This window comes from Crassostrea angulata, chromosome 7 (genome assembly GCF_025612915.1).
Source record: "Crassostrea angulata isolate pt1a10 chromosome 7, ASM2561291v2, whole genome shotgun sequence".
Lineage (NCBI taxonomy): Eukaryota > Metazoa > Mollusca > Bivalvia > Ostreida > Ostreidae > Magallana > Magallana angulata.
Window position 1 is genome coordinate 48,074,468 of NC_069117.1, and position 27,727 is coordinate 48,102,194.

Below are 27,727 nucleotides of genomic sequence, written 5' to 3' on the forward strand. Positions count from 1 at the left end.
GAAATATGATTTTTCTTGAGGGAATTAATTTTCATACATGTATTTCCCACATCATCATGCAATAAATGTATATTGTAAATTTTGTTCTGAAACAAAGATACTTATACAGGGTATAAATTATTATATATACTAGTAGCAAGGCATGGTATATTGAACATTTCGATCGCAAAGTGGTGTAAAGTGGTCGTGCGCCAATTGTGAAAGGGGCTTTAACTTTTGTCACCTATTGTAATTGTAAGGTACAAAGTTCAAGACTAACAATTTGCCTTACATATATTTTTTTCCATCATGTTTGACCAGAACTTGTCTCTGTGTTTAATATTTTAGTATTTGTTTGTGAAAATTCCATTTTCGTAATTAATATTTAAAATTTTGTTTTATTTTACTTTCATGTTTAATGACGACAGACCCAATTTATTTCAGCAATAGAGATTTCAATAATTTTTTAAATATGAATTAGAGTAATTAATGGTTTATAAAAATCAATCAATTAACAAAATAAAAATGGAAGTAGATTTTTTGTAGGGACCATTTCACAAATTGTTTGTATTATGTCTCCCTTTTCAGGCCGTAACTTAAATACCTTTGACATTAAGACTTTAAACTTGGAACATAGGTAGATGGTATTGAGAAGGAGTGCACGCCACCAAAATTTTTGAGCTTGACCTATTTTATGTGTAAAGGTCAAGCGTTTTATAAAAAATATTGTCCGGATCATAACACAAGACTCCTTCAACATACAGACTTTTAACTTGTAGCATATATAGATGGTATATTACCTAGCTGAAACCTGCCAAAATTTTTGATCTTGGTCAAAAAAAATTATTTCAAGGTCAAATTAGAAAAAAACTTCATTGTTCATCTCTTGAATATACTTTGACAGAAGGACTTCTAACTTTAAACTAAGAACAATAATAAAACTCTGAGCTGAACTAATGATTAATAATTGACCTTGACCTTGTTTTTACTCAAGGTCAAATTAAGAAAAAAATTACACAACTTTGTTTGGGTCGTTACTTAAATACCCTTTGACATTAAGAATTAAAACTTAAAACATAGATAGATGGTATTGAGTAAAAGTGCACAGCACCATAATTTTTTACCTTGACCTATTTTGTTCTTCAAGGTCAAGCATTTCATAAAAAATAGTGTCCAGACCATAAACTTCTTCATAAGACTCCTTCAACATACATACATTTTACTTATATTATAGATAGATGGTAAATAACCTAGCTGAACCCTACCAAAAGTTTTGACCTTGACCTAAAAAAATGTTCAAGGTCAAATTGGAAAAAAACATTATGGTCTTTATTTAAATATACTTAGACGGAAGGACTATAACACTTCCTCATAAGACTCCTTCAACTTGCAGACTTTTAATTGTATCACAGATAGATGGTATATAACCTAGCTGAACCCTACCAAAAGTTTTGACCTTGACCTAAAAATTTTATTTCAGGGTCAAATTAGAAAAAACATTCTGGTCTTTATTTAAATAAACTTAGACGGAAGGACTTTAAACTGTAATCAAAGAACTATAATACCATGAGACAAACTGTTGTTTATTTTTTTTTTTACCTTGACCCTTTTCCACACAAGGTCATATTAAGAAAAAAATTCAATTTTTTTCCCAGACCATAACTTCAAAATTCTTTGACCGAGAGACTTTAAACTTAAAACATAGTTTGATGATCTAGCGAAAAAGTGAACCAAACCCATCTTTTTGACCTTCACCTATTTAGATCTCGAGGTCAATGATCATGGAAATATTCCTTACATTATTGACTTGTATCATATATGGATGATATATAACATATAGCTGACATCATTCTTTTTCATTTATTAAATTTGCCCCATATTACAATACTTGGGGAGAAGGGGAGACATGTGTTTAAAAAAACAATACCCACTAGTTTCTTCTGTTTTTGAATTGAACATAATTTGAAAAAAGCGTTCTTGTGAGAGAAGAAACAATTTATTAAATAATACTGCTATAGATTTTGAAGACAAATTATATATTATGCTTTCATGTATTTGATGTTTTGGAATTAATTTCATTAAAAAAAAAAGACAATGTCATCGAATTCGTTTTTCTGGGGCACATGCCAAAGTGCGGTGTGCTGTTATTAGTCGCCTACCGGTTTTCACCGGAGGGGACTATAACTTTCCTCTGCGTCCGTCTGTCCGTCCGTCCGTCTGTCTGTCTGTCCCACTTCAGTTTTCCACACATTTTTTCTTTATGCGTTTGAGGAATAATATGAAATTTGCTGAACAGCTTCCAAATATCAAACTACAGATCAAGTTTATACTTTTGTTGAGTTTGCATGACAGTGCACTGTTTTCACAAATTTCTACAAACCGGTAGGGGACGTGTATTGCTTATGCACTACTCTGAATGCTTGTTTTTCTTAAACTCGCCAAGAAATGTACTTATCAAACTCCAATGATATAACTTATGATAAGAATACTTTAAAACCTTAGAACAGGGGCGGGTTTATTCTATTCTTAATTGAAGAGTTATAGCAGAATGCATTGTAAAAGAATTGTTCGCTGGCACAATTTAAAAAAAGGCGTTTTAGCATGTTTTGAGCATGTTGGGTCATAGCAAGGTCAGCCAGTACTCGCACTATACAAAAGTTTGTATTTATGACATAGAACAGCTTTATATTGTGTGATAAGCGGTTTTTCATTTAGTTATTGTGACATAATATTGAGAATTCGATGTTAATAACAATGACTTCTTTTAGGTGCGCGATATATATATGTGCACAGAAAATCAGGTCTGTCGTCCTTAACTTAACGTTCTAGTCTATTCTTTGTGTCTGGGTAATTCAATTATTATGTAATTATAGTTTGTGTATTTTGTAAAATATTGTAAAATTGTTTTAAGTTTTAATTTGAAACCCTTGAATAAAAAATAAGTGTTGAAAAAGGTTCCGTATTGTTCTATGAAATTCGGTGATGTAGATAGCAATTACTCCACTTTTTAAGTACAACAAAATAAGGTGATTTAGGTGATTTATCGCGATTGATACATCGGACAAGATCAAAAGTTGGAAGAATAAACAACAGCTCACAAGCTAAAGTCAACATTTAAAATTCATTTAAGAGAAATAAAATTGAATGCCTTAATAATAAAACAATCGAATTCAATTGCCTTATTAAATTAATAACTTTATGTAAACTTTAAATTTTGTGACTGAAATAATGCAAAACTTCAGTAAATAATTTCTAAAACTCAATATTTTCAGTTTTTGAACAGGGGTCTAATTTGCCTGCAAAATTAAATAATTATACTCAAGGACCGACAGTCCGTGGAACACTACTGTAAACTCTACAGATAGAATAAATCTTTGACTAGGGGATAGAATAAATCTTCGACAGTCTCGAGACAATTGGCTTTTTATTTTTAGTGTACCTTATTCACAATCTTTGACACAAAAAAACTCTAGAAATACATCGTTTGGTTGGTTTTGATTTAATTACCACAGCCTTTTCAGTTTCTCTGGTATGAACATGTATGTGCGTTCATTATTCAGTCGTAATATATGCATAGTTCGTTGCTATTAACTTATAGAATGTCTTTTAAGTATATTACGTATATGTAGAACTTAAGCTTACGCACATTCTTAAGTCCTTTACCTGACCCCGCAGTCAAAAATTTTCAACTCGATTTTCAACTCAGACTAAAGGCTGTGTGTTCATGTGAGAAACGTTAGTGACGGCGAGGTCAGAGCATGGTTAAACAATCTCAATAAGGTCCTAGTTGAAAATAAAATAAATTTTTAGTGTTGATCTATGTTTCAATATATCAATTTGAAAGAATAGTTTATTATTGAGATATATGAAATCTAGATAAACTTTTTGTCATCAAAAAATGAACTAAGTAGTTTTACATGTATAAAGAATTCTTATTTAATAAAAAAAATAGTGTAAGGTATAGCATTTAACTAAATTAAAACAAGTTTTCAACATTAGAAATGCATCTGGTACATGCACAAAAGGAAAAAGATGACCATGTTTCAATAAACTAGACATGATTTTATACCGTTCGCATAACTTAAAGAGGATATATAATTATTCTTTCACAAAATAACAATTTTTATGAAAAGTACCGTCGTGTATTTCGAAACTACTTAATCGTGATGTCTACCTGATAATATATTTTCAGTGAAGAAACTCATAAATTTTCTAATCACTATAAGTTAGAAAGAACCAGTTTCCCAGTCTTACGTATACCATACGCACAATTACAAATCAAATGTTCCTTACCTTGAAAATTCAGAACTTCAGCATATGGATACTGCAAAAAATTAGAAGACCCCTTAATATTACAACTTTTTGCAAATGAAAAGATACTATTAGATGGTCATATTTTACAGCCATCTTCGCTAGCCAAGGTTTTCTGATTCTCGCCGCTTCTCACAAACCATTGGCATATCGTGCTATCAGAAGTTTTTTTTTCTTAGATTTTGATTGGGGTTTACTGAAACCGTTCGACCCATCAAAAAATGCAAAGCATATCTGATTTAATCAACAATGGTTTCCTATTGTTTACGAACGAGTGTGTCTAACACGAGTAGCCCAAAACCCTTATATATATTTTTCTAGTCTTTCTGTTTGAGCTTTCATGATGCATTTATCATTCAATGGTGCAATAACAAGTACACCCGATTGTTTATCAACAGAGGTATGCACTCGTAGATTGAGAATTTATCAACTGTTAACCGCTTCCAATCTTTCACCTTTGGAATGATTTCGATCTATATGTAACATTTCACATTATTCGTATTTATTGTATACACTGGGCAAAAAACGTTCTTCCAACTTGTCAATAACAATGTCTACAGAGGTTGCCATTTCTGCACCAGGTACGTATATATTATTAGTGCGGCATCTTTCAAAATCTGATTTAAAAATAGGATAGGAGATCACACGACTAAAAAAATCCCGACTTCTGATTGCACGATATGCCAAGGGTTCGTGAGAAGCGGTGCGGATCAGAAAACCTAGGCTAGGGATGATTTTACAGCAAACTTATTTTTCTTAAAAATGCTCCATGAAGTCATCATCCACAAAAACAGGGTTATTAAGGTAGTTCATTCATCACATATGTCATATCTTATTTATTGCAAGTTTGAATATTAAAATGTGGTTTTGAGGGGTTAATCAAATAATAAAGGTTTATCTTAATTTTTTTTTTAAATTTTGAATAATAACAAATGTATCCGATCTTGAAGTTAACATTGAAGTCTATGGAAAAATGCATTTTTAAATATACTTTATAGTACAAATAATTTTCTCACAAATCTCTTGGTAAAAAGTTGCGAAAGCTTTCATGTTCTTTGAAAATGCTAAAAAATTCAATATTTACCGTACATATTTTTCAAAATTGAATTTTTTTAAATATTTGCAAGGGGCAGATAACTCTAGAGCAAATGGTTCTTATAATAGAATGCACACATATTCCTGAGATTGGCTTATGTCAGCCTCATAATAATTTTAAAATAGATGTTCATTATAGTTCATATCAAATAAAGTTGTTAAATTACCTCAGTTATGGATAGACTACCTTAATATCCATCCATAAACGAAAAAAAGCCTTAGATTTACTTATCTACATTACCATTATTACCATTAAATTGAAATAATCTATTATGATAACATTTGTCTACAGAAATATAATATGATACACATTAAAGGAGGCCGGGTTTTGTTTTTATCTGGAAAGTACAATTGTTTTTATCTGGAAAGTACAATAGCAAAAAACTCTTCTTAAATTACATCCAAGTATTTCTTTCTAGTTTAAATATATGTTTTAATCAAAATCTTCATCAAAGACATTTGGTGTGTAATAAACGTAAATGATCATTATGATTATAACGCAAATCAAAATGTGCTTAATAAACCCCATAGACTATTTAAAATTTCACATGACAGATAAGTATACTCACCTGGTGGTTTTCATTGTTTTATTTCAGATTGTAGTCAATAACCACCAGACTTACAAGTTCCCTCATCGTCTCCATCCTACAGAGAAGTTCCAAACACTGGTCGTTAAAGGTGACGTCATACTTTGTCACGTGAAATTCTAATAAGAGAGACTATACTTACCTTGAAATGGACGTTAACCTTCTACATACGCTTTTCAGTTCTAGATACCCATCTCATCCACTGTACAATGTATTGCTGTAACAAATCTTAGTTGTGTTAACCACTGAAGAATAAAACCAACGCATTCATTCTTGCACTCGGAACACTATTTCGGACTAATTACCTCCGATTAGAAACAATCCTAAATTTTCAGATCATATCATATATTCATCATATATTTTTATAATTACCCGGTGAAAAGTACGCATAAAGGGACTTGGGCACGATTTGACTTTAAATTTTCCAATTTTATTTTTCCATTTTTAATGTTTATACTGATAAATATAGAAGTTTATAATGCTATGTCAAAACTTGAAACTCAAATATCAAGTTATAAGCAAGATACAGAGTTCATAAATCAATGTTTTGTAAACAAAGCTTGAATATTGTCATTTTTTATATATTCGTTGTATTGGTGTAAATTTCAATCAAATGTAACTTTCTTTTGTTGATAATAGTATTTAAGAAGATATTGAATTAGTTTAAATTGTTTTTACATGTCATTTTGTCTAAGAAATGGTTATTCTCTACATTACATTTTTGTAAACAACTATATAAGACTCGAGCTTTGTTTACATAACTATCAATTCTTACCTCTCGCTTGTAACTTGACATTAACATTTAATATTTTGGTCAATCATTTAAAATGCACCAATAAACCATTTTATACATGAAAAATAAAAATAAAATTTTTGATCTCAAATCCTGTCCAAGGCCCTTTAAAATAGAATATTATCGCTGATACAATTTATAGGAGAAAAGAAAAGAGTATCTACCGATCATGTTATTAAATATGTTCATACAGTCCCTGATCATGAAGGCATATATCAATATTGCTGAGTTCATTGTTAATAAAGATACTTCTGTGTAATCTCATACAATTAAAGATTTTTTTGCTTACACTCATTAATAATTCATGATCACTTTTATATTTCTAGTGAAGGATAAAGCATTTGAATCCTTTGACAAAAAATAAATAATGAACCCAGAGATCCACGAACGATGTAAAGTATATTAACGTCACTAATTTATTTTCATAGTTAGGTTTGTAATTATCTGAATCGTATTTTTTAAAATTACGAATTCCCCTTGTTTTCTATTTGAATCATCATGCTAACCTTTAAAACCCTTTAAATGCGTCATCTTTTGTTGTCTTTTTCTTGCTGACACTATTGTTGTTTTCAACTGAACCAAATGCAAGTTATAGAGCAAGTTTTAGAACACTTTTGATCAATACTATTGAAATCATGTTACGATTTAAATGAAAGTTTATCACTGAAGCTGTTGGCAGTTATTTAAGTTTCTATCACAGTGTATCTAAATTAAAAAAGGACTGATTGGATAATGTACAGATATTGGAATAGAAAATTGCCAATGCAAAGGACAGAATCAGTTTGCATTTTTATCTTTCTCATCGGCTTAGGACACATTTATGGTAAGAATCTTTTTCAGTTTGAATTTTAACCATTTTAACATTTACATGTATTAGACTTGATTGATATTTTAAAAAATTATTGAACGAATATTACATTTGAACATATATTTTTTTTCAGCAAAAAGTTTTACTCTATACTGACTCTCTAAAAAGTGCCCAACAATTTTTAGTAAAAACTATACCAAAATCCTTACATTCTTTAAAATCTCCACTGTTACTTTCTTCATGTATGTGCTTTGCAACTAAAGATTTAGTGTTGTTTCAACTGTATCTGAACGATTTACGCAAATTACTTTAAAACTAATGTCTCATTCGTTGTAAAATCAGCGTCCTTGATTTCATTACAGGGTTCAAAGCTTGTAGAATGCATCACAGTAGTTAGGTGGCGCACTAAACATGAAATATTTTTTTCAAATCAGTAGAAAATTACTTGATTGTGATAGATATCATAATGAACAAGAAGTATTTAAGTCAGATAGGCAAAAATATGCAATTTTGGATTAAAAATTACATTTTCAAAAATTTAATTCAGTAAACATGAACAAAAGTCCCATGTGGATTCGAACTAATGATCTGCGGTTCATAAGCCCAATACGTTAACCACTGACCTACGATGATATACAACCCTATCAAACGATATTCACAGTTTAACAAAACATTTAAATCGCCATCTTGTGACGTAGTGTCTTAAAAAGTAGAAGTCCAGGTGTAGTGAGGTACCTTAAGTATAAACTCAATGATTCTTTTAGAATAATATTGCTCTTATAAGCAATACCTTTTGCTTAAAGACATTGTCGGATGATTCCACTTTAATGACCTCTAGTTTCCAATTTATTGCCCGTGGTTTTTGGGAGTTCATTTTAATCAACTCTCCTATGCACTTACTCGGGCAAAGCGAAAGTGAAACAGTGTTCGGACCAAAGCACAAATCAATACCGCAGACAACACTTAGTTCTTGAAAATAATCGATAAATTCGATGCTTTATATTCTGAAGCATTGTTTTTCACGAAAACTTATTTATTAATACCATGAAAATAGTAAGATTTTAAATTGTACAAACAGTTTAGATATTTCAGTTTAGATATTAGATATATATATTAAGTCGTATGTATTCCTAAGCTAGATCAAAGTAGTCTCGTTCAACCAGACGCTTGGCTGTCTCCGTTAATATCCGACAAAACAGAGTCTTTCTTGCTTGTCGGAGATAAACGGAGACAGCCGAGCGTTTGGTTGAACAAGACAAAAGTTCAATCTTGCCTGGATCCATACACTTTCTCAGAAATATTTCGATTTCTGATACTTCTTGTCATGCTAAATCACATATTTGATTTTGAATAACTGATAATCGATAAAATCAACTCCCTTCAGTACTTCAGTACTTTGATTCAATGATGCCTGCACGGGTCTTTTTTTAATGGTAAATGTTAATTGATTAATCATTTGATTTATCATCTAGGTCAACTTTAACTTTTACAGGATGTACATGGAACAGATTATTTAAGTAAAAAATAAATTGAATGAGAACATTTCAGAGTGCTTTATTGAAATCAACTATACAAGTACAATAAACGTAAAAAAGAAAGTTCAATTTTTATTCCGTCACTTTTAATTCGCATACAAAACAATTATTGTATTTCAGAACACTGTTGACTGTTTATCAAATTACAGTCTTTGTCAATCAAACCCTGATAAGTTAAATCATTCAACCATGCGACAAAATGGTTGTTACACGGTTGTCTCGGTTGCCTAGCGCGCTCTAGTCAAGCCGTGTTACAACCCTTACTGATTTGTTCGATATACGTCATTTCATGAGTTTTATTCTAATGTATTGTTTTATCATTTTTGCAAACAAAAGAAACGTCTAAATAAGCATAAAAGTTTATTATTTGATTGCAGCTATATTTGCCTAAGCGTCGTTATTGTTAGCGGTTTTTTTTGTGCTTAAAATTAAAAATCAAAATTGTTTATAAAATATATCTGATGATTGCTTCCAGTAATTATGGTCATATATTCCTACTTAATCTTGGTCAATGCTTGTGTTTACGCTGTTTACATTTTAAAAATTTGTAGTACACATGTATGAATAAATGAATGTGCTTTTTATTTTTGAGCAAAAATAGTATCAATGAGTGAAAACTGTTAATATAAAAGTGTGATTGTTTATCATTGCGCAATGACTATTAAATTTACATGTAACTTAGGTAAGCCTTCGCTTTTTATGACCCATGTAACAGCGTAAGACCTAGGACATTTGTAGGAATTGACATCTACTTACTCAAATTAATGAAATAAGTATAGATTTTAAAGAATAGCATTTGAGAAATGCAAATCGTTCAACTGCATAATTTCAATTCCTGACTTGTGAACAGATAAAAATTATTGACAATTTAATATAGAACGCCATAGCTGCCTTAAGGTCATTTTCATATTATATGAATTGGTATTTCATTTATATGCAATAATTATATCATTATATGCAGTGGTAACATCATTATATGCAGTGTTAGCATCATTATATACATTGCTAACATCATCATATACTGTGATTACATCATTGTATTCAGGGGTAAAATCTTTATATGAAATGTCATTATCATTACATTATGTCGTCAAATCATTATGTACAGAAATTTATTCATTATATGCTATCAATAAATCTTTATATGATATGAAAACTCATTTCATACAGAGATGAACTCATAATGAACTATTGTTCAATCGTTATGTTTTGTGGTACTCTCTCCATGTGCAGTTGCAAAATCCTTTTATGCAGTGCAATTTCTTGACATTAGGTGATTAGTTCATTATATGCAATACTAACATCATGTTATAATGTATTAAAACTATTATGTATGGTGGTAAAACCTTATTGTATTGTGGTGAAAGCTTTACATGCAATTCCAAATCCTTTATATGATGTGACAATTTTATTATATATGCCGTTGTTGAGTCATTATATTATTAGGTCAGTTCTTTATATGATGTGACCATTTCATTATATGAAGTGGTAACTTCTTTATATGCAGTCGTAACTCTTTATGATGAGGTTGTAAACTGGTTCTCGCTGAAAAGTTTAATGGGGAAGAGGTGTAGTTTTATTTTGAAAAAGATGCCGCGTTCATTGTGACGATGCACATTTCCTTGTTAACTACAGAGAGAGAGAGAGAGAGAGAGAGAGAGAGAGAGAGAGAGAGAGAGAGAGAGAGAGAGAGAGAGTTAGTTTATCTGTACTTTAAACATTGATATCATAATATCACTCATTGAACTCATTTTGTGTGAAAAATCAAATGTATTATAAGTAGAGTATGCTTTTAATTTTAGAGTAAAAGAAATTACAAAAAATGAAGCAAGCGTTTTAAAATCAAAGTGGAAAGACCTTTGTTTCAATGTACCAGGTAGGTGCTGCTCCTCGCTGATCAATGCCTCCAACACAAAAGGAATAGACAGATTTTCATTCTTAGACATAAATAAAAATTAGTTTTCATTTTTTAAAATTAATTTGATTTTTTTTTAGAAATAATAAAGAAATTGGTTGGTCTTAACCTCTTTTTATGGTTGTTTCATCCACTGTTTAAAATTTAAGCTCACCAGGCATGTGTTTTTGTATTTTAATCCTACAAAGAAGGTGTTGCAGTTCCTGTGCTATTTTCCATAAAGCTGTTGCAGATATCTTCATATCATTTTTATAATACCATCTTATACGCGGATCCAGAAATTTTTTTCGGGGGGGGGGGGGGTCCGATGAATACTGAGTTTGCCGAAGGGGTGGGTCCTAAATTTATGGAAACTTAAGAAAATTGAATTTTCCTGGGGTGGGGTCCTCCCCGCGACTCCCCCCACCCCCGTTCTAGTCACCCATGCATTAAACAAATTGTAAAATGGTTACACTAAAAATGGAAGATTTTTCATGGCATATTCGAGTTTTGTTTCAAAGAGGCATATTTTTAAAAATCAAACTGCGAAAAAAAACCCTTCTGAAGTTAAGGTACCTCACTACACCTAGACGTGTACTTTTTAAGACACCACGTCACAAGATGGCGATTTAAATGTTTTGTTAAATCGTTTATATCGTTCGATTGGGTTGTATATAGTCGTAGCTCAGTGGTTAATGTAGTGGGATTCTGAACCGCAGATCATGAGTTCGATTGCGCCTAGAGTTTTTGTTCATGTTTACAGAATTAAATGTTTTAAAATGTAATTTTTCATCCAAAATTGCACATTTTCTTCCTATTTGACCTAAATACTTCTTATCCATTATGATATCTATCATAATCAAGTAATTTTCTGCTGATTTGAAAAAAAATATTTCAAGGTGTAGTGAGCCACCTTATAAAACGGTGTATTTCAAGGTGTAGTGAGACACCTTATAAAACGGTGTTTTAAATCTTCGCAGACTTCATCGTGTCTAGTATAGCCGAGTGGTTACGCAGGATGGCCGAATAATCACCGAGACTAACTGCTTGTTTTTTTAAATCAATTTTTAATAGCATGAAAAGGTAATACCCGTTAATCAATATAATCAATGTCGTAATAAATAAGTTTCAAAACGCTTGTCATTGTAATATTTTACATGACTTTTGTGTGCTGATTTTTTTTTCAACGTTACCGACCTTGTTCACATTATAAACATGAATTGTAAGCATCTGCTGCCAAACGAGGGATTTTAAAACAAAGTAACACATCAATCGATAAAGTTAATGTATTTTTTTTTGTAAAAAATGTCCTTTTCAATAATATATGTACATATTGTTCGACATCGTTATAAGCAAGCCGTGCAATAATGCATGAACCAGCGATGTACGGACAAGTTTGTTCCAAGCGCAACGGTTTATATGGATGCTATTAAAATGATTTTAAAGAGCAAAGTAGCTCAATTTAAACGTTTTTGAAGAGAGAGACAGAATTAGATTTATTAATTAAGCTCCGAAGAATTACATGTATATTTAAAACACGGTAGCAAGAAGAAATCAAATTTTTCTATTTATCTATCAAGATACATAAAGTTATCTCCCTAACTGTATGCGCGGGTCTAGAAGCAGAGGGGGTATTAAATTTCTACAGGGTACAATCATTTTTTGAAATTCATTTTACTTTTAAAATTAAATGCGTACTCTACTAAAAATTTATTCCATTTATCACACATCGATGTATCAAGAACAGAGAAACTCTCTCTCTCATGTACACTATCACAATGAATGCGGCATCTTTTTCAAAATAAAACTGGACCTCTTCCCAATTAAAACTTTTCAGCGAGAACAAGTTTACAACCTCATCATAAAGAGTTACGACTGCATATAAAGAAGTTACCACTCCATATAATGAAATGCTCACATCATTTAAAGAACTGACCACATCATATAATGACTCAACAACGGCATATAATAAAATTGTCACATCATATAAAGGATTTACCGTTGCATGTAAAGCTTTCACCGCAATACATAAAGGTTTTACCACCATACATAATGGTTTTAATACACCATAACATGATGTTAGTACTGCATATAATGAACTTATCACCTAATGTCAAGAAGTTGCACTGCATAAAAGGATTTTGCAACTGCACATGAAGAGTGCACCACATAACATAACGATTGAACAATAGTTCATTATGAGTTCATCTCTGTATGAAATGAGTTTATCATATCATATAAAGATTTATTGATAGCACATAATGAATAAACTACTGCACATAATGATTTGACGACATAACGTAATGATGTTATCACTTCTTATAAAGATTTTACCCCTGAATATAATTTTGAAATTACAGTATATAATGATGTTATCACTGCATATAATGATATTACTATTGCATATAAAAGATATACCAATTCTTATAATATGAAATTGACCTCAATGCAGCTATGGCGTTCCATACCTGAAGACTAAACTGACGCAGCATTTAAATTCATTTAACGTTTCAATAAATCTAATACCAACAAACAAAAAAAGCGAACTGGACTATACAATACAAAGTTGATTTGTAGTGGGTTTTTTTACAGGCAAAGACAATGAAAAGGCATAATGCTTAAAGTTTAGGATGACTAAATTAATGCAAACCTTTTAAAAACATTTCTTGGTTTATGGTGGACATGAATCTGTATATCTATATAAAAAAGGACTATAATTTATTAACGAAAATGGTAAATATTATAACAGTGATATAATTAGATTTTTGTTAAAATAAAAAAATGTATACCTGTGTTGTTTTGAGTAACAATTAATAAATTTCGTATTAATATATTTTTCTAAAAACACCAAAAATGCGTAGTATTTTTTATCAAAAAATGCCTTTGACACCGCCACAAAAAGGGACTAGGGTTTATTGTCATATTATCGTTTTATTTTAAAAAGGAGGATACTATTAGATTTTAAAGAACACTCAAAATACTTGTATATGAAAGAGCATTAAAACTACATGTCGATATACCAATTTCCAATTTGTTGACATATTTTTAACAATCTGATGGCTTATACATGTAGGATACATTGAAATTTCATCAGACAGCAACTACCTCCAACTCAGCACATTTTGCTTAAACGCTGGTGGAAGAGGTTATGTAGAGTTTTGGGTCAACGCTTCGACTGATGTTCATGTTGCATTAATGACCCAAGACCTTTCCACACCACGCGACGATTGGAGCCAATTTTATGAAATCGTCATCGGTGGACAGTTGAACCAAATGTCTTGCATTCGTGCATTAAGGATGACTTGTGAATGGATTGAATCACCAGGAATATTAAACAGTGCCGATTATGTACAACTGTGGATCAGCTGGTATAATAATACCATTCGACTAGGAAAAGGGTCCAGAGCTGATGACATTATAGTTGTCAGTCATCCCCAGAGCATTCAGTATGATGTCAATTATCTTGCAGTGATGACGCATTACACTAGTTCGTGGAGATTCTATGAAGGTGGGTCTCTCACTAGTATAGATTTCAACAATCATCCGTTTTGAGAATTAAAAGAATGCATGCATTTCATTACCAACCTGCTCTTTATTTGAATACATGTACATCAACAATATTTTAGACTTAATTCTCCAGACTAAGAAAAGTTTAATATAGTTCACCGATCAACAATTAACATTTTTTTTTACTTTTGTATGTTTATTTGGTTTTGGAAGAATGTTGCCGTTCTTAAATCACTAAGAGATTTTATTTCAATTTAAAAGAAAAAAAATTAACACTCATCCACTTCAAAGTATTTAGAGCAAATTCCTAAAAAAAATCTTGAAAAAGAAATATTTGTCATTTATTACAATCATGGAGTTTTTTGCATATGTGTATAATAATAAGATAAAAAAGGTAATGTAATAATATCATTTCCCGATAAAATTTAGTTATAGAGAAGATAAATGTGCAGAGAAATTGGTATACATACTGTTGTGTAGAATAATGGCGAAATAATCATGATAATAGCATTATATAAATAGTGCCTGTTTGGGAGGGTAACTGTTGAAATTGACGGACGCGAAGCGGAGGTTGACAATGGTTGTCTCGGGGTGTCAATTTCAACAGTTACCCTCCCAAACAGGCACTATTTATTTTAATATACTGAATGTCTTAATTTTAAAGACAATTTTACTGCTTTTATATAGAAATGAAGTGAATTCAACGGCGAACTGTATGCGCATAATTTACGGGCATTTAGCAATTCTTTGTGTTACCCGTTGCCAAGTGTGTTGCTAACGCTGATGGTAATAGAACGGATTACCAACTGCGTCTAAACCAATCACATTTCAGTATTTAACATGAAAGTATAATAAAAGTACATGTATGCGTTCGTTTATTTTAGACTTAGTAAAAACGATGGGTCAAGGGTTTCTGATGGAATGTACTGCAATTTAAAGTCGACTATCTTTTATTTATTCATGAATTCTAAACTCCAATCTAACCTGAAATGGTATCTTTTATTTTTGTTGTTGTTGTAGCTCAGCAGTACCTGAGTTTAATGTTATAAAAAGGAATAGCAGGAATAAGTCAGTCTTGTTTTAATGTCAGTCTTGTTTTAATGTTATTTTATTGTAAAATTTTAGTTGCAAAGAATGTCCGTGAAATTTGGGACATTTGTTGCATTTGGGACCGGTTCAGCTGTGGCTGAACAAATGCCAATTCATTCTTTAAATATTTACCATTAGTTTTCAATTAAGGGAAAAAATGGTAAACAAGTTAACCAATACCCCCATATATTGTTTAGGTAGCTCCAACATACACTGCAAAAATACTATATGAAGTACTCAAATAAATCTTTAACATCACCATCTTAAAGTTATTGACTATAGCAAGCTGAAATCTTAAACCTGGTATGAAATTCTGTCTATTTTTTGTTAATTACAACTTTGTTTGGTTTATTATTCATTATTTTGTTCAATATAAACTAATCATTTGTATTTTGCAGTAATTAGACTGCCTATCTTTGTCCTCTTTATAAGAATTCTAACGGTATTTAACGGTAAATAATATTCACCTCGAAAAAATAATGCCTTACTATCTTTTTAGCTCACCTGAACCGAAGGTTCAAGTGAGCTTTTCTGATCACCCGTTGTCCGTCGTCCATCCGTCCGTCCGTCCGTCTGTCTGTCTGTCCGTCCGTCTGTAAACTTTTCACATTTTCAACTTCTTCTCAAAAACCACTGGGCCAAATTTAACCAAATTTGGTACAAAGCATCCTTATGGAAAGGGGGTTATAAATTGTTAAAATAAAGGGCACAGCCCTTTTCAAAAGGGAGATAATTGCGAAACAGTAAGTTTAGGGTGCATGTCTTTAAAAATCTTCTTCTCAAGAACCACGGCACCAGAAATGCCAATATTTACACAAAAGCTTGTATATATAGTGAAGATTCTAAATTGTAAAAATCGTGACCCTCGGACCAAAACTGGGGCCCCAGGCGGGGTTCAAAGTTTAACATAGAAATACATAGGAAAATGTTTAAAAAATCTTCTTCTCAAGAACCACTGCACCAGAAATGCCAATATTTACACAGAAGCTTTTAAATATAGTGAAGATTCTAAATTGTAAAAATGGTGACCCTCGGACCAAAACTGGGGCCCCAGGCGGGGTTCAAAGTTTAACATAGAACAACATATGGAAAATGTTTAAAAAATGTTCTTCTCAAGAACCACTGCACCAGAAATGCCAATATTTACACAAAAACTTGTATATATAGTGAAGATTCTAAATTGTAAAAATCGTGACCCTCGGACCAAAACTGGGGCCCCAGGCGGGGTTCAAAGTTTAACATAGAAATACATAGGAAATTTTTTTTAAAAATCTTCTTCTCAAGAACCACTGCACCAGAAATGCCAATATTTAATCAAAAGCTTGTATACATAGTGAAGATTCTAAATTGTAAAAAGCGTGACCCTCGGACCAAAACTGGGGCCCCAGGCGGGGTTCAAAGTTTAACATAGAAATACATAGGAAAATGTTTAAAAATCTTCTTCTCAAGAACCACTGCACCAGAAATGCCAATATTTACACAAAAGCTTGTATGTATAATGAAGATTCTAAATTGTAGAAATCGTGACCCTCGGACCAAGACTGGGGCCCCAGGCGGGGTTCAAAGTTTAACATAGAACTACATATGAAAAATGTTTAAAAATTTTCTTCTCAAGAACCACTTCACCAAAAATGCCAATACATAAACAAAAGGTTGTATACATAGTGAAGATTGTAAAAATCGTGACCCCCGAACAAAAATTGGGGCCCCAGTAGGGGTTTAGATTTTAACATATGTCGGAAAATGTTTTAAAATCTTCTTCTCAAGAACCATAGTGCAACTGTTTGGGATATTACTATGCATACATGTACATCCTTAAATAATGTAGATTCAAAAAATTGTAACTCCCGGACAATTGATGGGCACCAAGAGGGGTTCAAAATTTAAACATTTTAAAAAACATAAAGGAAAAGTTTAAAAATTTTCTTCTCAAGAACTACAATGTTTTAGTTTGTGGAATTTCTATGCATGCATCCTTCGATTATGTAGATTCCTAATTGGTAAAATCGTGACCCCCGGACCAATACTGGGGCCCCAAGATGGGGTCAAAATTTATTAAAGAAATATAAAGGTAACATGTTAAAAAATCTTCTTCTCGAGAACTACAATGCTTCAATTTGTGAGATTACTATCATGCATACAACCTTGGATAATGAAAGTTCGACAGTTTTAAAATAGTGACCCCTGGACTAATACTAGAGACCCAAGATGGGTTTAAAGTTAAATGTAGAAGTACCGGTATATATGGAAAATGTTTAAAAATCTTCTTTTCGAGAACTACAATGCATCAATTTGTCAGATAACTACGTCAGCACCCTCAAATAGTGTAGATTCGAAATTATAAAAGCCGTGATCTCAATCTATTACTGGGGCCCCAAGAGGTGTTCAAAGTTTAGCATAGAAATATAGAGGGAAAATGTTGAAAAATCTTTTTCTAGGGAACTATAATGCTTCAGCTTGTGAGATAACTAGGCAAGCATCCTTAAATAATGTAGATTCCAAATAATTAAAACTTTAGCACTGGACTAATACTGTGGCCCCAAGAGGGGTTCAAAGTTTAACATAGAAAGATATATTGAAAATGTTTTTAAAAAGTTTTTCTCTAGAACTATAATGCTACAGTTTGTGAGATTACTATGCAAGGATCCTCAAATTTTGTAAACTCTAATGTAGTGGAACCAAGAGTTATCTTTCTTGTGTTCTGTACAGTCTGAGAGTTATTCCTCTTGAAGTGGAACTCTGCTATGTTCAGTTTTTCAGGTTGTGTACGTGCGGTCCCATCGCAGTGCTTCACATTTTCATTCCTATGTTACTATTTATGTTGTTCAAGCCAACCATAAACCTCTGACCATAACTGGGTCCCCAGAAAGGGGTTCAATGTTTAAAATAGAAAAAGCATATGCTACGAAATGTAATGTTACAAGGAACTGTTGTTCAGGTGAGCGATGTGGCCCATGGGCCTCTTGTTTAAATCCATATTGGGAAATTAAAACATGGTTCTGAATTTATTCAGCAAGTTGAAAATAAAATGCAAATACAAACACCAATTTTAATCACAATATTTTTCCTTGTGCTTTGATAATGGTTTGCATGTTGTTATTTTTTAAACAAAGATACAGACTGCAGATTTGAAGAATTTAACAACACTAATATCATAACAAATAAGACAAGATGCAATGAAGTTACAAATTACACGTGTGTAAGCGGATACGAGCTAACCTCCGGTAACCTAAACCGAGTGTGCGGGATTGGACGACAGTGGATAGGTGACCCTCCCGTATGTTCTGGTAAGAGCCTCATATTTTTATTATTTTAAACAATAATTCATAATCATCATTTTTTTCCAATTTCGTCCAACATTTATATACACCATGTAGTACGGAGAACTAACCCTGTCTCTTTATTGGATGCTATTTATAATTTTCCATGACCACATATTTATTATCCTCTTCGTATTTGTAATTATCACATAACTATCGTAGTTTTCAAATTGATAAAAATATTTCATTTATATTCAGAATGTGAATAAAAGAATAAAAATTCATCAATAACAGTTTAGTGCGCTTTGATGAAAAAAGTACAAGAAACGGATCATTTTCTATAACGAAGGAATGGGCTGAATGAAATGATACATACAAAAATCATAGCAATCGTTAATTTTTTTTCAACATTAAAATACTTCGATGAATTTTAATGACGATCCGTCATTATCTGCATGTACTTAATGAACACTTATGTACAGTGAACTGACCTTTAATGAAATCAAACAAGCCACTATTTCCTGATGATAAAGAAATGCATTATCCTTTATCAACCCCTATTCAACTATATTAACCAAATGAACTTTTAAAAAACCTAAACTCCAGTGAAGAACAAATCAAGTTAGAATTAAAATAATGGAACATTAGAAATAATATCAAAGCTATAAATGGACTTTTTTTTTTTTACTTCTGATTACACTGATAAAGTACAACCAGATGCATTAGTATCTAAGTTTGATTCTGAATTAACTCTCTCCACAATACTAGTATTTGGCCAACAATACAGAAACAGAGAAAAAATATGTAACAAAAGGAAGTATTTATTTTCAGCGAAGGCGGATGAGAGTGGGGTTCAAAGCACCTAAGGTCTCAACATAAGAAAACTTATTTCAATCCTTTTTTTTTATTTCATGCTGCTTTTTGATTTTATTGTTAAATTTGTGAATCGTTGAAGAGACATTTCATACTTTTGGTATTTAAACCATTTTATTTGAATCTAGTTTTTGTGTACGTTGGAATTAAGATACCGTTGCGGTTTGGTGGAGTTTATGTGTATCATATCATTTTATAAAATATACAACATGTTATCAACAAAGAACTACTATCTATATAAGATTACTAGCACTACAGAATTGTCATTAGGTAGCGAAATTTCATTCTTTTAGTTCCTGTTAGTTGGTCAAATCTTTAGCTAAAACGATGAAGCAGTAGAATGTGATTTATAAAAAAGACAGTTAAAAATCAATACTGTTCATGCATATGTAGTTCATTTTTGCAAACTCTATTTTGTTTGTAATCGACACAAACCAATGCAATCGACACAAACCGATGTAATCGACATTAACTGATCATTTAAAAAGGAAGTCTTAACCGATTCTCTCCAGAAACAATAAACGTTTTTTTTAAAACAATGAAGAAAATCATTCTGTGGGTAAAACGTTACGATTAGATATTCATATGCACAAGTCAAATTCAACCCAGAAAGAAAAATCAAACGTTACGTATATCAAACTAATGTTTTCTTAATAGCAATAATAATTTGATAATGATCAGACTATTAAGGAATATTAAAAGCATTATAATCCATACTACTATATTAAAATAATTAACTTGAATTTTTGGGCTTTAATACCGAGAAATCGGAAGAGTACTGTCTTTTGTTTAATATATTTTAAACATCATCGGTACTTCAAGATTACCAATTTGTTTTTATTTTTTCTCAATCAAGCTTCGCTAATTAATAATCAACGAAAATGTCTTTTTAAAAAGTTAAATAATCATCTGGGATTTTTTTTTTGGATTTTACAATCTTGTGCATGCGCATTACCTTCACGCTAAATTATGGGCAACTCTTTTGTTTATGTTTCCACAATATCTCATATGCATGGATAAAATCAGAAACGATATTACAAAAACGTGTAAATTTTCATTGAAAATTTGTAAATTCTGTTCATCAAAGGAAATACGGAGATAACTCTAACTCAGTGCATTTAATATGAAAAATCCCGAAAGTTCCGAATGTCAACAAGGTGTTTTAATACGAAGAGAGTAAATAACGTTGGTGTTAAAGTGTTGAATTCCTCATTAATATGAATTAAATTTTAGATGAAAGGCATTTACAGCCTCAAAATGGTTTGTTTTGAATAATGTCACTATTATTTTCAATGCAGCTTCATTAATTTTCTCCAAAATTGTTTCGGAGCGCTTCTGCAATTTTTTTTTTGCGACATTACGGGTATATAAAAGACATTTTTACTGTGGTGAAGGCCTGTCCCGAGACACAGTTAGATTATTCTAACTAAGAAGAGAGTAGTGAATGTAATAGCATTATTATAGGCTGCTTAAAGTTTGGTAAAGAAAATGTCAACAATACTGTGTGTCGATGTATCTATTTCGTAAATGTTCGATATCATATGCAATGTAAATCCAGGCACAAACGGGTCAAAGTCTGGCCTCCTTTTGAATGACCTCAGGTTAAAGAAAGTGTTTTCAAAATTGCGTAGAAATTGTATATATATTTTATCTTTTGATGCCATGACATATGTTTTTTCATGAGAACCCATGCTTAACCTAGATATTAAATTAAAGTCTCAGGTTTGGCTTCTGTTGGAAAAACTTGTGATTTGTATCTGCTGCGGTTAGATTTATCATAGAAAGGCAATTTTTTTTCAAATTGATAAATTCAGAGTTTCTTAATACTTTTGTCTTTCAAAACATATTATTTCATGTATAATATGGTTCATTCTTATACTGTTCAGCCTTTGGCAATGCATCTATATATACATCTATGGAAATTAATTGGTTTTTTCTCATCACATGGAACATTACATTAATTTGCACTTAGAACTTAGCATACAAATTTGATATTTGCATTGAACAAATTATCTCTTTTATACATTACATCCGATATTTCGTATTTTGAAGCGGAAATCAAATTCATGCATGTAGTAAAGAATTGCAAAGTGCAGAGCATTGAGCAAAAATGAATCTAGTCAACGCATAACAATAGTCTTTTGATAGCGAAGATATATTAAACAAACATAATTCATATGATTTAATATGAATTGCAAATATCCTTAAACAGGACTTACTGGTTGACGTACGTCAATTCATTTATGTCAGCGTAAATGGTTATCCCCAAAAAACACATTATATTTTGTGTGGTCGATTTGTTATGGATCGAAACATTTTAAGCATAAAAACTTCGATGATCGAACAGAAAAAATGGATTTCACAGATAAAAAGCACGACTGCCTTCTGTACTTTTTTTTTAATAACATACGGGTTTTCAGTATCTGCCAATTAACAAAGTACAAGGCTAATCGATAGCCCTATTGCATATGTGGTTAACGAGTTTTCCTTTTGCATAGAGGTTAGGAGTTGAGTTAAATGCCATTGAATATTTTTTGAAAAATTAAAAAAAAAAAACTTTAAATTTTCACTTGGTTGAGATTTTCTTGACTGTGAAATTTTACAAATAATCAAACTCTCGAAAATAAAATACAGTTTATGAATGGCAGAGTCACTAAATAGATACAAAGCATAAGGTTTTGGTAATAATTTTAAAAAAAAGTTCCACTTCGAATTTCCTGTACCAGTTTTCAAATCCCTACCCATTTTCGATGTAATTTACCCAAAAAAGTAAATCACAATAACATCATAAAATTTATACTATTTAACTGTTGGTTTTTATTGTTTTTTAGTATAAGGATTTATCAATATTTTTTAATTGCGTGCCATACAATCATCTTAATGAATAAGTGAGAAAAAACCAACAGAAAATATGCTATTTTGGCTAACATTTTTTTTTTAACTGTTATTATAATAGTACAGCCGAAAAGCTTGAAAATTTTGTCCGTAATTCCTCTGTTTTGCTTTAAGTCCGTCCGTAATTATGGTTTTGAGCCTAATTCGATTATTTAGTAGAGATGTCGAATGTTATGTCTACAATAATTAATTTCATCAATAATCTTGGTTTTAAGAATAAAATTCACTAATGACATTGAACTTAATAACAACCCAAATTTGACAACTCAAAGCATGAGTAAACGACATCCTAATAAGAACTGAAATTGTTCTTAAGATTCGTACAGTAACATTTGACTACATTTTCAATTTTAAACAAAGAACTTTAATACTTGATTTAAATATAATTATGTTCACAGCAATGCCATTATGTCCTGAGAAAATGTCAACCTCTTCAGTCACCGTGTTAAGCCAACACACACAGATTGGTGGGATACTGTCGATGACATGCGCGCCGCACCATGCATTGTTAATTGGTAACCTATTGAGAACTTGCCTTCCTAATGCAACATGGGATGGCACGGAGCCTGTTTGTGAAGGTTTTATTTAATTTAAATACCAAAAAATTATTATAGTTTGAAATGTAATCTATTCTCAATATGATTTAAAATTACAGTTCCACTGAAATTTATTCTAGTTGGTATCATTTCAAAAATATTAACTTCATAACTAAATTGAGGCAATTTATAGCTGTTCATAAAAATCCTACTATTGGAGTTAAGAAAATGAAATCCGAGTTGTCTGTATCTATAGGTCACATATATTATACAGGTCTGTAAGATTTTTTCTAAACTTTTTTATATCGTAGATAGAAGAAATACAAACGATACCACCTATGAAAACCAATAAAGGTTGATGAAATGTTACACGTTTAACCCTATTGCAAAGGGTGTTAAGAAAGTTCGTTCCGTGATTTACTTAAGCCAAGATTCATTAATAAACAACTCCTTTGTAAGTTTTTTGATTTTTAATAACCAGATAGACCACCTTTGTTTTTCAGTATATTTTTAATTCTGTTTGGCATTGAATGAATTAAAGAAATCAAATGTTTCTGAGGTATCTCCCTCCATGCTCGTTGAAGACGGCGGCGTAATTGGTCCATGGATGTCGGGCGCGGATCCTTGCAGGCCTCACTGTCCAGAATACTCCAGAGATTTTCTATGCAGTTTAGATCTGGGGAATTGCCTGGCCATTCTTCTTTCTAAATGAAGTTTGGTAAATTATTTTTACACCAATTCTGTGTTACTAGGACAGTGTGAGGTGTTGCACCATCTTGAACAAGCTTAGCGTGTCCTGGATATTGAACCAACTTTTGTTCATCAATCATGCCAGTGTTTTTTGGTCGATTCAGTGCAGGTTTAAGTTCTCTTTGAAGAATTATATCCACAGAATATTTTGCATTTATAGTTTTGCCGGATGGAGCAATGTGTAGCTTTAATTTGACAAACCGTTAACTCCCATTGCACCCCAGATCATGACTTTGGCGCTTGACTTGACGCAGCTGACGTCGGGTACCTCTTCCGACTGGGACCCCCACACAACATCGTCTTGTTAGTTCGGAACATGAAACAGATATTTTGAAGATTCGTCACTGAAGATATAGTTCTCCCAGTCTTCAGCTGTCAAGTGCTTGTGATCACGAGCAAATTTCAATCTTTTTTGTCGTTGTGTTTTCGTCAGAAGCTGATTTCTTGATCGTTTAAATGCCTTCCATTTTTTAACTTTCCGTAAATAATTAAACACAGTCACATGACTCACATTAAAGCTCGAGTTCTTGAGTTCCTTGCTGCATTTTCTTGTTGATTTTCCTCTTGTATATTTTATGTTCTCGACTTTCCTTTTTACTACGCTTACTATTTTCGACGGTCGGCCCGATCTCGGTTGGGTGGCAGGGGATAGTTTCGAAGGAAAGATCTCGGTTGGGTGGCAGGGGATAGTTTCGAAGGAAAGACCCGGTCAAAATTTTGAAATAAAGGGAGAACCTGATGTTTCAAATTGGCTGGTTATTTGAGGGGTATAAATTGCTAGAATATTTATTGCATTCATTTTATGAACAGAGGAGCTCATGTCAATTTCATTGATATATGACACTTTAATACTGGTTGCACTTTTCATCAGATGTGGAATGAAAATGCGAAACTGTGGCCAAAATTTTCACTTTAGGTTTTGTGCTTGAAAAGTAAGGTGGGTTCAGAACACGAAAAGAAGGTGATTGACCCCCATCAATTGGTGATTATTTGCATGGGTTTACATAAGCAATCCTATGGTAGTTTATGGCAGTTGCTCGGGACTGGAGCGTGGTGCTGGACCCGTGAAAACGTGAAAAAAGGGCAATTTTTCAGAAAATGTGGAGACCGTCCCTGGCTATTCTATACAGTGCTATATGTAAGTTGTACTTGTTTTATTCTGAAATGTTTAAAAATTCTCAAGAGTCGGGACCATGTGTCCCCTGCGTGCAAACCAATTTTAGCAAATTTAAAAATCTTCTGAAAAAATAAATCACATATATGAGCACTATCTGCCTCACATTTCCTCGACCAAAAAAACTATCCTTTGCTCCCTTGGTCGGTGAGCTGTTTATTTTGCTCTAGCCTGCGTCTCCACTTTGTTACCCATTGCTCACTTTTACACAGTTGTTTAGCAACATCCTTCACACCGAATCTTGCATCTAATAAATCCAAAGCCTGGGCTCGTTCGTTGACAGTATCGACACTTGTGCAAGTCGTCTGCTTTTCACTGAACTCGTCATTTTGTTTAATGACGTAATAAACATAAATGTTTACATCACTCTATGACACCACCAGAGAGTGCAAATAGGGGAGGATTACTGATGATATGTTGAGAGAAAATCCAGTGTGAACTTGAAACAGAAATATTGCTTTTATCAATTTATCTTTGTCAATTTACAACCAGAACGAACTTTCTTAACATCTTTTCAATGTACGTGTAAGACACTTGTATTGAAAAGACAAGTTATGATATATTTGAGTAGAAAAACAATAAAAAATATAATAAATGCACACCCATTCACCATGGCCAGTCAAAGCAGACACAGTGGTGTTCATCGCTAAATCAAGGTGGATCAAATCTTGAACAACGATTACAGATATAGAGAAAAGGAATGTCTGCATAATTATAAAACGCATAAAAAAGAAATAAAAAACACACAATAAAGAACAAAAATATACAATGGATGTATCTGATTACACCTGTCTTGTCATTATTTTCTTCTCTGATAATAACAAGTTCGTTATTCAACACACAATGTTTTACCTTTGCCGTGAACTGAACTACAAATTCATTTTTATGTTTTGTTTTTCTAGTCATTTTCCCGCCTGATGACAACAAGAAAGATCATTTAGTTCCTATCCACATTTTTTGTCACTATATAAATTCAATCATTATACCTTCTTAAAAGTACAATGCCAATCCCTAGCTTTTTCGACAGGTAACACATTTTTAGTGTGCTTCGCGATTACACGTCCTTATATTACATAAATATACACACGATTATATGAACGGTCATTTTATTCCATGTATATGTTATTGTCACCTGTATATTATCATGCAAGAATATTTACTTTTTACTTAAAGGGGCATGGTCAAATTCTATTTTTATGTTTTTATTATTTACAACGCTTTAGAAATGCATTTCTAATGATCAAATTAAATTTAAGAGTCATTCGTAAAATTATAAGCAAGATACAGAGCTCACTATTCTTTGTCATGTAAACAAAGTTCGTGCCCTGTTTTTGTTTACATAAGTTCAATATACCAGTAAAAAATCTATTTCCAGCTTATTTGTCAATCTTTTTATTTATCTTAAGCATAGATTTAAAAGTGAAATTTTTACTTCAACGTTCAAAATGTAAACAAACGCTTTGTTTACATAGCGAAGAATTTCAAGCTCTGTAACTCGATTATAACTCAACAAATGACACTCAAATTTCAGTTGCCTATTAAATATGACTATGAATATTAAAATCGGAAAAATAATTTTTTAAGCAAAATTGTGACCATGCCCCTTTAATATTTCCATTATTTATTACAGCTTGCCTATGTCCGAGCGCAGCTGTGGGATATCAGTTTAACTCAACAGACGAGCTTATCACAAAAATGGATGAAATGAAAAAAGAGCTAAAAGTAGAAAGGGAGAAAACAAACGCCTATATCCGGTCCAAGATCAGTGTTAAAGACAACCGTACCTCCTCCACAAGAATCGGTTACGTCCTTGGCTGTGGTATCATAGGGTCCTTACTGATGGCTATATGTTTGTGTGATGCCGCACCCCTGTTGCGTCATATCAGACATGGCGTTTAATGAATCAATAAACATATAAATATCGATATAAATTTGAATAATTTCAAACCGAGCACAAACAGAGTTCTTCAGGCTAAAAAACTTCTAATAGATGATCTTATTTTTTAAGTCCCTTTTACAAAATTTGAGAAACTCATTGACTGAGATTTATGGGTCTTAACCTGATCCGAAAACTTTTTTTTTTAACCAAAACGTCATTCAAGTTTTTTCCAAGTCTTGACCCATAAAAGCCAGAATTTGATTTTGATAGGTCATTGAAAAATTTTACGATTGTTAAGAGAGTAAATCTAGTAAAAAAAAAACATGTATGAACAAGATACAGAGTAGATAAAACAGAATTTGGTCGTACATACGATATCATGAGTTGTAAATTGAATCGAACGTACGTAAAAAAATCCCGCGTCGTTATTACGAGAGACATAGTCTTATCATGATCGAGATACTAGTACTACGTCAATCGTACGAAATATTTTCTTTATCATTAACTCTTCAGACTTCATTATCTGGTCTATATATTATTACCTCGCCGTCTATGAGACTTATCGATCATATATATATATATATATATATATATATATATATATATATATATATATATATATATATATCTGTGGTCAGTCAGTTACAAACATATCATAGTCTGTTCCAAGATATTTATAAAACATATTTCGACGAGTTTTAATACCCGTGAAAGACGTGCAATTAAAATCGACGAAAGGAAAAAATTGAATAAAAAGATATT

The 27,727-nt window shown here is 31.9% G+C and overlaps 1 protein-coding gene across 1 annotated transcript; it reads left to right on the plus strand.

Moving 5' to 3' along the window:
• Window positions 1–7,435: 7,435 nt before the first annotated feature.
• Window positions 7,436–27,484, plus strand: LOC128191572 (uncharacterized). Its single transcript, XM_052863702.1, has 5 exons — window positions 7,436–7,588; window positions 14,076–14,510; window positions 18,712–18,885; window positions 23,025–23,204; window positions 26,717–27,484. Exons 1-5 carry the CDS (start codon window positions 7,498–7,500, stop codon window positions 26,983–26,985), a joined length of 1,149 nt encoding a protein of 382 aa, XP_052719662.1. The 5' UTR covers window positions 7,436–7,497; the 3' UTR covers window positions 26,986–27,484.
• The last annotated feature ends 243 nt before the right edge of the window (window positions 27,485–27,727 follow it).

Coding starts and splice junctions, on each gene's coding strand:
- LOC128191572 (XM_052863702.1), top strand. CDS start 7,498: ATGTACAGATATTGGAATAGAAAATTGCCAATGCAAAGGACAGAATCA. Junction 7,589..14,075: donor CGGCTTAGGACACATTTATG/GTAAGAATCTTT, acceptor TTATACATGTAG/GATACATTGAAATTTCATCA. Junction 18,886..23,024: donor TGACCCTCCCGTATGTTCTG/GTAAGAGCCTCA, acceptor TTATGTTCACAG/CAATGCCATTATGTCCTGAG.